Source organism: Echiichthys vipera (genome assembly GCF_963691815.1).
Source record: "Echiichthys vipera genome assembly, chromosome: 2".
Lineage (NCBI taxonomy): Eukaryota > Metazoa > Chordata > Actinopteri > Perciformes > Trachinidae > Echiichthys > Echiichthys vipera.
In genome coordinates, this window is record NC_139827.1 from 8,599,236 (window position 1) to 8,611,769 (window position 12,534).

Here is a 12,534-nt window from a genome sequence, read left to right on the forward strand (position 1 = left end):
TACTAATAATACTACTACCGCTACTAATAATAATACTACTACTACTACCACTAATAATAATACGACTACTAATACTACTAATATTAATACTACTACCGCTACTAATAATAATACTACTAATACTACTAATACTACTACTACTAATACTACTACTACTACTAATATTAATACTACTAATATTAATACTACTAATAATACTACTACCACTAATAATAATACGACTACTAATACTACTAATACTACTACTAATAATAATAATACTACTACTACTACTAAAAAATAATGTATACGTTATTAATGTATTAAGGAGGTGAACTGGCACCTCTCCAGCCCCCAGTCCATACTGTATATTTGGTCCGGTCCACTTGACTTGAACTGGTGACACCAGCTGCCTACGGGCTCATCTGCTGCCCAGAAGAAAATCAGCTGTTTACAGTTGGACAAAGAAACACTGAGAACCAGTTTTCAGTTTACACAGCAACATGTGATTTTTATTTATTTCTTAGATGTCATCATCAGAAACACAAACTGCAGCAGAGGAACGTAACAATTTGCAGCCCTGTGGTCTACCGTAGCGATCAGAGCAGGTCAGAGACGATCATAGAGATGTTCACTGTGAGACTTCAGATTGTAAAAGACCAAGCGGAGCGGTGGAGCACCTACATGTATTTGCCTCAGGTGTGAAAACTACACCACACACGTCAAAGGACAAAATAAAAAACAACAACACAGTAGTCCTTACTTTCCAGTGTTCAAAACACTTCCTTTTGGGGGTCAATGAATGCAAAAATAAGACACATTTAATCATTTGGTGAAAGATAAATGACGTGAATACATATTTATACTGCTAGAGACTCAACCGTTCTGCAGGTCATTGATTAAAAAACTAAATTACATTGGGTCACATACAGTGGTGTGAGCAGGTGTGTGTAGAGCAGACGTGAAACAATCAGGACAGCGTGGACTTTTCAGGTTTACAGGGCCTTCAGTAAGTAATGGACTGTTACTACGGAAACCATCCCGTAACAAGGAAGCTGTGGTGAAAAGGGCGAGCGAGTATTCAAATTCCTCAGCAGCTCTACTGCTGTAAGCCAGCCCGATGAAATGTAAAGGGCACCCATTGTAACGCTCGGGGGCTGTTAAAGCGGTGGCAGCAGGGGGCATTGTGGGATACACAAAGGAGACTCTGAGGACGGGGAGGGTGCAGACGATTAAGACTTGGTGTATAAGTTGTGTCTGGGTTGGGGGAATAGCATCGATACAGCTTTTCAAACGGACCGATACAAATGTGATTCCACTGTTAAACCTTGTGCGGAGACAACTTTAGTGTTATTTATGCCAAAGACTAATTTTTACAGTGTTTTAAGTTTGAAAACTGTTAAAATATTTGATCATTTTCCAACAATGCTTATGATTTTTACTTTACAGGAGGAAACACTTGAATGGGTTTCACAACCTTAACCCAAGGTGCACTTACTCACTTTTTTACAGAGCTCTTAATCGTGTTGAACTTGCTCCTAAGGTGAATTTTTACACTCAAATTTAAGACTGAACGGCAATGAAAGTGTATGTATGAGCTGTAGCTTTCCCAGACTGATACTCTTTACTAGTTTCAAAAGTAAAGTCATTACTTTAGAGCAGATTAACTAATTTATCAGTCAGCAGAAAAATGATATACTGCTGCTTTTGATGATGAGAAAATATCTAGATACAGCTTCTCAAATGTGCTAAAAAGGCAACAGCAAATGTAATCCATAGGTGTAAAGTGAAGATATCTGGGTTTGGACAAAGCAAGCATTCTGAACGTGTCTACTTCAGGAAGCCTCAGGACTATTTTCTGACTTGTTACAGACGCAACGATTACAGTATATAGACTATATTCATCAGATTGATTGATATTGTAAGTAATCGCTAGTTGCAGCCCCTCCCCTTACTTTACTTGATACTAGGCTCTAAATGAAGGCCACACACAGTCACACTGGGCCTTTTGTGTCATCGTGTCATTTGCATCACAAGGAACAGGAAGACACCGGGCGCATGTCAACACACTGTAGGTCAGGGCTCTCAACATCTGATACAAGATGTGGATGCATTTTTATCCGTGCGCTCACGTACTTCACTCTTTTAACCTCCATGTTTTGATGCTATGTAAACATATTGATAGTCAGAAAAATACTATGTCTTTACATTATGTACAAAGTGTATCACTAAGCGGAGGAGCCTCCGTTTCAGCTCGGTGTGATGGAATGTAGGAAACGTTTCTTCTCACATTTTACAATGACGCAGTTTCTACTGGTGATGGATCGGCTACATTAAGCTTTAAGGCAACGCACTGTTGTGAGTGTTGCTGCCATCCAGGCAATGGCACAATGCAGTTTGAAAGGCAAGTGGTGCGAAATGGTCAACCTGGCTGAATATAGCCTCAGTTCGTGCCTCTCAGGTGGTATCATTACACACATACGAGTCACAAAGCCAAGCGTCAGGTTTTTTCTGAAAAATAAATACTGGTGATCTTTAAAAGCCAGTAAGGTTGTTTCAAAGCACTCACTGGTGTTCTCAAACGAAATATTACATCTGTTATATGACCAAAAATATCCCTAACCCCCAGATTTAACCTATTTAACCTAAGTTGCAGCTATATTTCTTCTCCAGTTAGCCAGGACACACACGAGAAACATACATAGTTATTTTGTATGCAAATATAAAACAATACAAACTTACTTCAATATGCACAAATATAACTTGTTTCACATTGAACAAATTCAGCAGGAAAATATGTTATTTCCATGTTTTAAATTAGGAAACATTAACACAACTTGAGAAATTAAACGTTGCATTATTGTTCAGCAGAGTATTTTTGTGGTAGAAACAAATGTGGTAAATGCAAATAACATATATACGTCATGCTCAATTTGTACAATGTGAAACAGTCCATAACCTTTTTTCTTTAATCACATTGATGTGATATTGTATCTGTATTTCCAAACAGAATAATGTGCTTATATTATTCTTGTGATGTACAAAATAAGCACATGGCTTAAAATACTTTTGACCGTGCCACAGACAGAATATTTTTGTATTCATGAATGTAGCAGTAGGTAATTTGTTGATTTTTAAAAGGATTTTTAAAATTTTTGTTCACCAGTGACTAGACAATGAAACAGACCGAAGGGCAGAACTTGCGAAAGCAAATCTGTCTGCGACTTCAGAACCACGGACAGCGCTATGGACTAATCCGTTAGGCTACGGATATTTCAGAGCCATGGTCAGGGCCGTAGACTCTAACTTACCCAAACCTCAGTCAGTTAACTAAACCACCCCTCTGCACTCTCACTGCTACTAGGGGCTGGAGAGGGATGACATCAACCTTCATATCACGTACTGTTTATTAAGTAAATATGAAGTATTTACAGCTTCAGAAATGACCTTCAAAAACAGCGTTAAGTGTTGTTGAGCGACTTTCTGGGCTGTTTATTAGTCAGTAACTGTGACTCTGTGATTCAAATGAAGTGGCGACATCTGAGAGGCACAACCTGGGGTGAATTATGACCAGTTACTGTTGCAATTTGACGTTGTCAAGAGGTGCAGGCCCAGAGAACGTATGAGATGACAGCATTCATTGGAGACCAGGCTGACAAGATAATGACATGATTATTTAAGTGTTGTTTTCAGACGCGTTCAATGCTTTCCTTTCAAAGCGTGAGCGTTGATCGTGGATTAGCATACGGTATATAGGAAACATTTCCTACGTGCACGTCTACTCCATGACACCATGGAGGAGTTCTAACACATTTACACATTACCGACACATACATACACAAGGTACAACATGTACCACAGTTGGTTTACACTGGCTTATAATCTGTGACTTTATATATTGTAGTAATATTAATATACCAAGGATTTGTAAAAAGTGACATTGCAGTTTAAACCAACTGATCTACATCTTCATCATGCAGAGCCAAATGAACAAATTCTACTTCTTCTGCTGGTACAAAGGCCACTGCGATCTTTCTTTCTGAGGTATCAAGCAAAGGAACCAAAAAAAGCAAACGGGCGCGATACTCTACAGGAGGACGCAACCAAACTAAAAGACACCATAACAGCAGCAGGTTAAGGTACAACCAATCTTGTAACCCTGAATGGAACAGTCACTGAAACAGACCGTTTCAAATTGTCGGAGCTAATTAGCAGCATCATACAGTCAGTAGTCAACATCATCACAGACACTAGCATATACAGTAAATAGACAGCTAAGCAGGCAAAGAGGCTCCTGTGTAAAAACACCAATTTGCCATTTGTCAGTTTAGTTAATGCCCCCCCCCCCCAAGGAAGTTGTGAAAACAGCAGCAACAAAACAGGATCACGTGGAGCAGTTCATTGCATCTTGCTCTTTGCAGTTCAAAAACCTGATACGGAATCAGCTGTTGGGGAACCTAAAGGGGAGATAGCTTAAAACCTTTTTTTCAGATTCCTGTATTTTGCATGATATGAGAGGATACGTCTGCACTGTAGAAGGGAAGAAATAGTAAATATCAATTGACATCAAAGTCTCTCTTTCTTCTGGTCTCGTCTGCAGACAGTTTCCACTCTATTTGTTTTATTTCCAGCTTGGTTTAGCGCCTCTGCTGGGCGTCCCCAAGTCTCTAGGCTGGACGGACTTTTCAGAAAAGCTACTAGTCTTACGAATATCTTCACGTGTTGGAGGGGGCGGGGGAGTGTCGCTGCGGTAGGCGCTGCGACTGGTAGCTTTCACGCTTTGCACCCGTCGCAGGTTTGTCCCTTGTGGTCGCTCCTCGCTGGTAGGAACTGTGGGCGACAACTTGTTCTGCTTCGCTGAGGTCTGTCGACCTACAACCGAGGGGCTGCGAGACGGAGTGGAGGGGACGGACGGCAGGGGAGCCAGCTCCTTCTTGACCCTGGAAGTTGAAGCTACGGTGTTGCGGGCAAAGCTGGGGACATCTGCAGTGTTTTTTGCGCTGAGTGTCACACAGCTGCTGTTCTCAGAGGAAGCTGCACCCTGAGCCTGAGCCTGAGCCTGAGCTTGGGCTTGGGCTTGGGCCTGCGCCAGGGCTCTCATGGTGGAGCGACACATCTTCTCTTCGGGTGCAGGCTTGGGGATGTTCCTCAGAGGTTTGGCGCTCGGCTTGTGAATAGAAGCCTTTCTCGGCATTGAATCGCGTGCCCACCTTGAAAAGCCGCCTGTGGGGCTACTTCCCTTCTGAGTTTTTGACTCGTCCGGAGGAAGGCTGGAGTGTCGAGGAGGTCTTAACGTCTTCTCGCTCCTTCCTCTCGCCGGGGTGCTCTGGTCACGGCGTGCCTCTTCACTGTCATGCACCAAAGGTCTCTCTGCTCTCTTGCCGTTACCCGTCCTCGTAAGCTTGCTTATGGGCACAACTTTCCTCATGCCCTGGCTCTCGCTGCTGGTCAGCGTGCGCACACCGCGACCTCCGCAGCACTTAGTTGCTTTGATAGCTTTGCTCTTTGTAGGTGCTGGTTTTCTGCTGTTTCTCTGTGCATCTTTCTCCGCACCTTGTTTCCCCTCAGCAGTGTCACAGCTCTCTGTGTCCCACTCTTCCGTGGTGGCAGACGGGGTCACAGATTTTGGCGCGGAAAGCTCATTGGTTGAAATGGACTGTTCGTTGGTTGACATGGACTCCAAATTAGAGGACAGAGAGCTTGGATCTTGTTGGTTCTCCTGGTCAGATTTCCTGCGGTCAGCGGTTCTGAAATTAAGTCCCTCTTTCGTTAGAGACGAGCTTTCGACCTCAGAATAATCCGAGGTGACAGAGCAGTCTGTTTCTGTGCAGTCTAGTATATAAAACAATGGTTTCTTATTGGATACAGAGGTGTCTAGTGGGAGGGGTGTATCACAGGTTGTTGATGAAACTGTGTCCTCTTCTTCTTTGTCTCTCTCAGGAGAGGCCCCAGCTTGTGTGGGAGGATCTAATTTCCCTCCCCATGCCTCCTTGGGACCTTCTCCTCTTTCTAAAATGTGACCATGTAGGAGGATGTCCAGATTTATGGGAAGTGACTGTCTTTCCTTTTCCAAATCAGTCACCACAACATCCCCCTGGTTTACAAAGGGCATGGGATTACTGTTATTGTTTGGACTAGGTAGGTCAAAAGCTTGAGGACCTTGAACTAAAGTGTGCTTCTCCACACTGACATTCATGTGGCCGGTAATTGTTGGGTTAGGAAGATGTGGGGGCTTCTGAAAGATGCAGAAGGGACGAGGCAGAGCGCTGCCCTCTGACAGAGATGAGTAGTTATTGTTGTTGTATGGGTCATTATCATTTAGCCCAGAAGAGGAAAACCTGGCCAGTGGGCTGATCGGCTCAGTTTCTGCACGTGGGGATGTCACCTGTCTGTCACAGCCCAGCTCACGGTTGTCGTCCTGCGCTAAGATCCAGGGGGTCGTCCTTCGCTGCATGGCGCGGCCCGACCGAGGTAGGCTGTTGAACTTGGAAAAGTCACCGGGATTCCCAGTGCCTCCAAATAGCTCCAGGTATCCTTGGAGTTCTCGGTCTGCTATGGAGGTCATGGTGTGGCGGTGGCGGCGGGCGCTAGCGGAGCGTCCCAGCGGGCTGTGCGGACTTTGAGACCTCTGTTGAAAGAAGTCCAGCAGGCCTTCCTTGGTGAGCATCTCCACATCGTTCTCGCTGCTGCTGCGACCGAATCCACCGCTCTGATCTGCACCCGACCAGGCGAAGCGCTTTTCCTCCAACTCTCGCAGACGACGCTGTCTGGCTGCTTCCTTCAACTCACGGTCCGTGTTGTCCTGAGAGAAAAAGGAAGGTGGAGAAGTATTTAGAGGCGGACAGGAAGACAGGGACACCAATAAAAGATGCCAATATCAACATTTCAAGCATCTTTTTACTAAAGTTACTCCTCTTAATGGAAATTTCCCAGTTATTTTAACATCGGCTTGTAGACTTAGTTCATTTTTGGTGATGCAATCTGTGCCCCTAGGACAACACAGCACAGTGCTTTGCTTAACAGAATTGGGCAGAACTGCCAAAATAACTGGAATAGATATAATGACCAAAATGTAAAGCTGTGGTTCTCATGATTAGTGAAATATTCTAATAATTATGGATATCGTGTTTTTATGTGATCATGAGCGGCAAAGCCCCCTATTAACGAAAAATGCCACATCATATTAGTCTTTAACATCACAAATGAATCCATAATTAAAGTTTTCATTCTGGAAAAGTTGGTTTTCTTTTATCTTAACAAGCCAAAATATTAAGTTTACAGCCTGACTTCCTGTTGTCAACATTCTACTACCAGTTGTGGAAACAGTCCGGTTTCAAAGCATAGCTTAAAAAAATCTAACGTATCCATGATCCAATAGCCAGCAAATCCAACAGCCACAATGAAGCACTAGACCCTAATTTACCCTCCACTCAATTTGGAATTAAAACTAAGTGCACACAAAATGTTGGTAAAAATCCTTAATAGCACAAGAAAACTAAGGTTGTACTTTGGGTCATGGTTGGATCAGTAAGTCCTTCTGCGTTGTGTGTGTCTGTATGTTAGCTGACTGTAAAACCATTTCCCCTCAGGGGACAATAAAGAAAGGTGGTGTTGACATTCTGTACACTATGATGATGGTTAGGACAAACAGTTTGGGCAGTAACTTTACTGTTCTTTGTTTGTTTTTTTGCAAATAATGCTAATATGGTCCCTTTAAGAGTAGTGTCATTTTCTCCTTTCCTGGCCTGGTCCGACTTCTTTTCAGCAATGTTTGTGTTCCCACATATCAGCAATCAACTTAGGGAGGAATTGGGGTTGTAATTACTTGTGGAAATGATGCCAAAAACTATGAAAAGTTGTTAAATCAGAGTTATTATTTTACCAACCTTGACAGCTTTCTTGAACTTGATGCAGAAGTCTTGAAAGATGCGGAAGCATTCGTCCAGCTTAAAGGTGTCCTTGTCTTCACAAAAGAAGTCAATAAGAGTGTTCCCCTCTTTACGCAGATCCAGCCTGCGTCTCTTCAGGTCCTGAAGCGTCTGCGCGGAACTCTGAGACATCGGACACATACATTTTTTATCATTACACTCTTATAGCTGTCATTATCTATTGCACAAGTCAGCAGTGCTAGAAATGTACAGTGGCCTGGATCCAACTTTCTGTCTGTGTGTGTCTGTGTATATAATGCATGACATAACTACTGCTGCCGCTGCTGCTGCTGCTGCTTCACCTGCAGAAAGGGCTCCAGCTGCTGCAGTAGCTCCTGGTCTCCTTGAACTTTCTCCTCCAGGGTTTTAATCCGAACGTATAAGGAGGAAAACTCCACTTCGATGTTTTCCACTGAGATTCTACATCAAAACATTACGACAGAAAGATGCAGATCAGGAAAAATGTGCTTAGAGACAATTTTGCGTGATTCCATACATAATAATCACAGTGTCCTCATAATACTGCTGAGCAGGACAAAATATGACAGCATTTTGCTGCATACACTGTCAGACTGTCATCTGTTAAAAGGTGAAGATGGGACCGCTGTGAGAAATGCCTCTACATATCCAGAGGGAGGGGGGAGCAATCTTGGTGCTGTGGTGCAGGAGCTGTACCGTCTTCACACAGAGAGATGACCTTGTGATGCTGACAGAGCCTGACAGCCACCACACTGCGTTCTGAACGTCACCCTCAAAGCACTGCACTTAACTTCCATGTCAGCCTGAGTAGTGAGGCTGGATGAAGGGGTTGTCAATTCAGCAATGAATAAAAATGTTAAAAACTCAAATTTGATCAAAAGATTTTTCACACGCACGTCATTTACAGAACACATAAATAAAACAGACAATAAGTACATAGTATTTTTCAGAGGCCAAAAACATTGTTCTAACTCAAGTGGATGGCGGAGTACACACCACACTATACAGTACTCTGTAATGACAACAACAGTGGTGAACAATGTCACTGGGATCACTTTCAGAGTGATTTAATGAATGACAGAAAAATAGAGAGCCAATTAAAACCCTTCTGAATTTACAGGGCATGATGTTCAACCCGTCCCGACTACATTACCAACTTTGTACAAAAGCTGAGAAGAACCGTTTACCTGGATGCACTCTGCACATCCTGAAGTTTCTCTGGAAACTTGAGCAGCTTCTCGTCTTTTTTCTTCGCCTCCTGTGTGGAGAGACACATCACGCAATTTACATCCATGTTTGTTGTGTTCTGATGAAGTGGCATCACTGCAGTGTGAATGAGCACTCTCTGCTGGGTTATATAAGAGCTTGGCCTGCCCATCTGGGCTCTTTTCTGTTTCCTGTCACCATCTGCTGTCCACCTGCCCTCCTGTAGTCTATTTACTGAAGCACCACTGCGGTGAAAGATCTAATAAAACTTACTGTTTTGTTTTGATGTTTTGTATGATTTAACTGCAGTAATCAGGATATACCAGACTGTAGAGTTAGAGGGGTTGGTAAGCTGGAGTCTGACCAGACTTCCTAATATTAAAAATATTAATAAGATGAAATCGGTGTCTAGTTGTCTGAGAGATAACTGAGCAATGTCTCCAAAAGAGCTCCTATAGTACAGTACATTACTTCAGTTCACATTACCATTAGATAAGTGTGCATTCAGTACTTATTCACATGTAAATACACCACCAAGTACACATAAAAAAAGATATATAATTAGTTATTGTAGAGGTTTGACTCTGGACTGCAGTTCAATAAGTCACCCTGCAACAACAGCAGCCGTGTGAAGCTTTCAACATTTAATTTTATGGTGACTTTGTGTCAGAGAAGTGTTGACATGGTTATTTTCTGATGCCCCACTTTGCCGCGTGGCGTCGTATCGGATTACACAAGACAGTACAGCCCTTAATGATATTGTGTGCATCATATAGAGTGCTGCAGTGGATCTTGGATTATTGCAGAAAATAAGTTCTGTGATACTTGCATGTTTCCCTCAGCACAAATGAACACCATTTTTATGATTTTTGAAGCGTAAATGCATCGGCAGAAGTAAAAAGCTGATGTCAAGCTAAGGCTATGAACGAACTAAACCACCTGCTAGCTTCCAAATGATTTTACTTGTATGGCGTGCTGATGTTTGTAGTCTCATTTAGCCACTTGTTAGCAACCGCCTCACAACAAAACGTCTCTTTAACCACAGACCTTATTTAAGGCATCTAAACAAAAGAACATTAAAAAATCCAATTGACTTTAAGACGAGGACATCGGAAGTGCAAACATGATATCTCACTTTCCCTGGTTTTAGGACGCATTAGTCCAGCACTCTTATTGAAGTAGTAGTAATCAGCAGTATAATTGAAGCCTCCACTTACCATGGCGACAAAGTGTAGGAGGTTCATCCCTGGCTTGTTGGCCTTGGTGTCAGCCAATGAGAGGAGGGATGACAGCTTGAAACCCACAGCGTTTCCTGCGTAACCTCCCTGAGAACCACAGAGGGATCAATGAAAGATCTCAGAAACATATCAAGATGTTGAAGGAGGAGGCCGGGGAGATTCTATATTTTCCTTATAAACAAATCCAATGAAAAGCCCAGAACCAACAATGACCTTATCTGAAAGTACTTCCTATGTAGCCAAAGCCTAGAAACTATAAAAGGAGTAGCTTTATTTTAAGAAATGTCTGTTGTCTGCCTACGCCTGTATCAAGCTAGAGCAAACAGCCAGCTTAGCTTAGCTTAGCATGAAGACTGGAGGCAGGGGGAAACAGCTTGCTGAGCTCTGTAAAGTTGGAAAAATGAGCCTACCAGCAGCTCAACAAAATAAACAAACTAGATACAACACGTTAAGAGTTAGAGGTGTTGGTAAGCTGATATTATACTCTTGAGCAGAGCAAAGCTAGCTCCCCCTTACAGGCTTCCTGTTAGGCTAAGCTAACCGTCTGCTAGCTCTAGGTTCATATTTGATGTACAAATCATCGATATTCTTTTCTAACTCTCTGCAAAGAAAGTGAATAAGCGTATTTCCCAATATATTCATCTTTTAAATATGTAGCTAAAGCAAATGGTTAGCTTAGCATAAAGACTGGTATCAAGGCTACATTTTTGTTTTCATGCTTCAGTTTTTGTAGGAATTCAACAAACAAAATAAAGTGTATTCATTAATTACTCTTAGAGGTTCTGGTAAAGGCAGATTTCATTACATTTTAACAGAGCCAGGCTACATGTTCCCTCCCCAACTCAAGTCTATGCTAAGCTAACTGTCAATGGATGTAGCTCCATATTTAGCATACAGACATGAGAATGTTATCAGTCCCCTCATCCAACTCTCGGCAAGAAAAGGAATGAGTGCACAACCTAACATGTCCAACCATTCCTCTAAATATGAAGCTCTAAAGAGCCAGGAGACAGTTAGCTGAGCATACAGACTGGTAACAGGGGGAAACATCTAGTCTGGCTAAGAAATAGTCCAGCTAACTCCTATAAAACCACTTAGGTTTTTGACTTTATACTTCACTTTTTGCATAAATTGAACAAACATAATACAATGTGTCCATTTAAGAGCTTTTGAGGTGATGGTTAGCTTATTTTTTAACCTTCATATAGAGCCAGGCCAGCTGTTCCCCCCCGTTTCCGTTCTTTATGCTAAGCTAAGCTAAACGTCTCAACCAAAAGGCCTAATATATTTGTGCTGTGTTACAGATTTACGTCTTCAGTAGGACTTTTTGTCTTTTCATGAGTTTCAGAAGAACATCAAACAATAACATTAGGCTTATCCTTAAAATCAGACAGTTAGGAGAGTGATGTTCATGTATGAAGTGAACTGATGGACTTACAGCGTTCATGATGTTTCCGGCCTGCAGCACCAGATGCAGAATGGCATGAAGCTCCTCGCAGCCCATCAGCTCTATAGGATGAGATCGATATAAACTCAATTAGGAAAATTCAAAGCAGATGACTGCAGCGCATAACACATTACATCACCTCCTTAGAGGACATCAGCAGATCCTAATCATGACATCCTACTCCATCAAAAGTTGACAAAGACGTATTTTTGACAAGCTGCCCTTTTTACTTCTACAGTTTTAATTAAAAAGATGTCACAAGGGTTAAACTTAATTTGTCCCATGCAGTGGCTCCGCAATGCAGTGAAAAGGTCAAGGTACTGTAGAAGAGGGTCTAAGAAAAATCCAATAAACCACAGAGCAGAAAGACAGTGGGACTCAGCTAAAATGACACACGCTCAAATGTTGGTTGCATAAAAAGTTTAGTTTACTTTTTTTTTATAGTTTCTTAGTCAGTTTAATAAAACCCAGAATATGCAAGACATGGCTACAAGTACACTATGTGTGTTCTGTATATGGAAAGGTGTGTTATTTTACTGTTAATTACTAATTCAACAGCACACAGCACTTCGAGCCATGTTTGCAGCGTTGCTCTCAAGTGAAGGACGTCACACTGACTCAGATTACCATGAAAACTCCCTCTCAGGAGTAACTGTAACAACTTTGGTGATCCCCAAACGTTTTATTTAGTGCTATCATTGGATCAAGAGGTCCAATACTTTGATTCTCCAAATTCCTGAAAATGAATGACATTCTT

At 42.2% G+C, this 12,534-nt stretch overlaps 1 protein-coding gene across 1 annotated transcript in view; it reads right to left on the reverse strand.

Annotated features, from left to right (window-relative positions):
- Positions 1-4,600: 4,600 nt before the first annotated feature.
- The window catches only part of LOC310963831 (uncharacterized protein), a gene marked incomplete at its 3' end in the record, with an annotated part of 270,431 nt that continues 262,497 nt past the window's right edge, over positions 4,601-12,534 (reverse strand). Inside the window, exons 30-35 of the mRNA XM_083936764.1 lie at positions 11,769-11,839; positions 10,310-10,417; positions 9,074-9,144; positions 8,210-8,327; positions 7,866-8,030; positions 4,601-6,781 (exon numbers count right to left, since the gene is read on the reverse strand). Coding sequence (XP_083792890.1) covers positions 4,601-6,781; positions 7,866-8,030; positions 8,210-8,327; positions 9,074-9,144; positions 10,310-10,417; positions 11,769-11,839 — 2,714 coding nt within the window. The remainder of the gene's footprint in view (positions 6,782-7,865; positions 8,031-8,209; positions 8,328-9,073; positions 9,145-10,309; positions 10,418-11,768; positions 11,840-12,534) is intronic.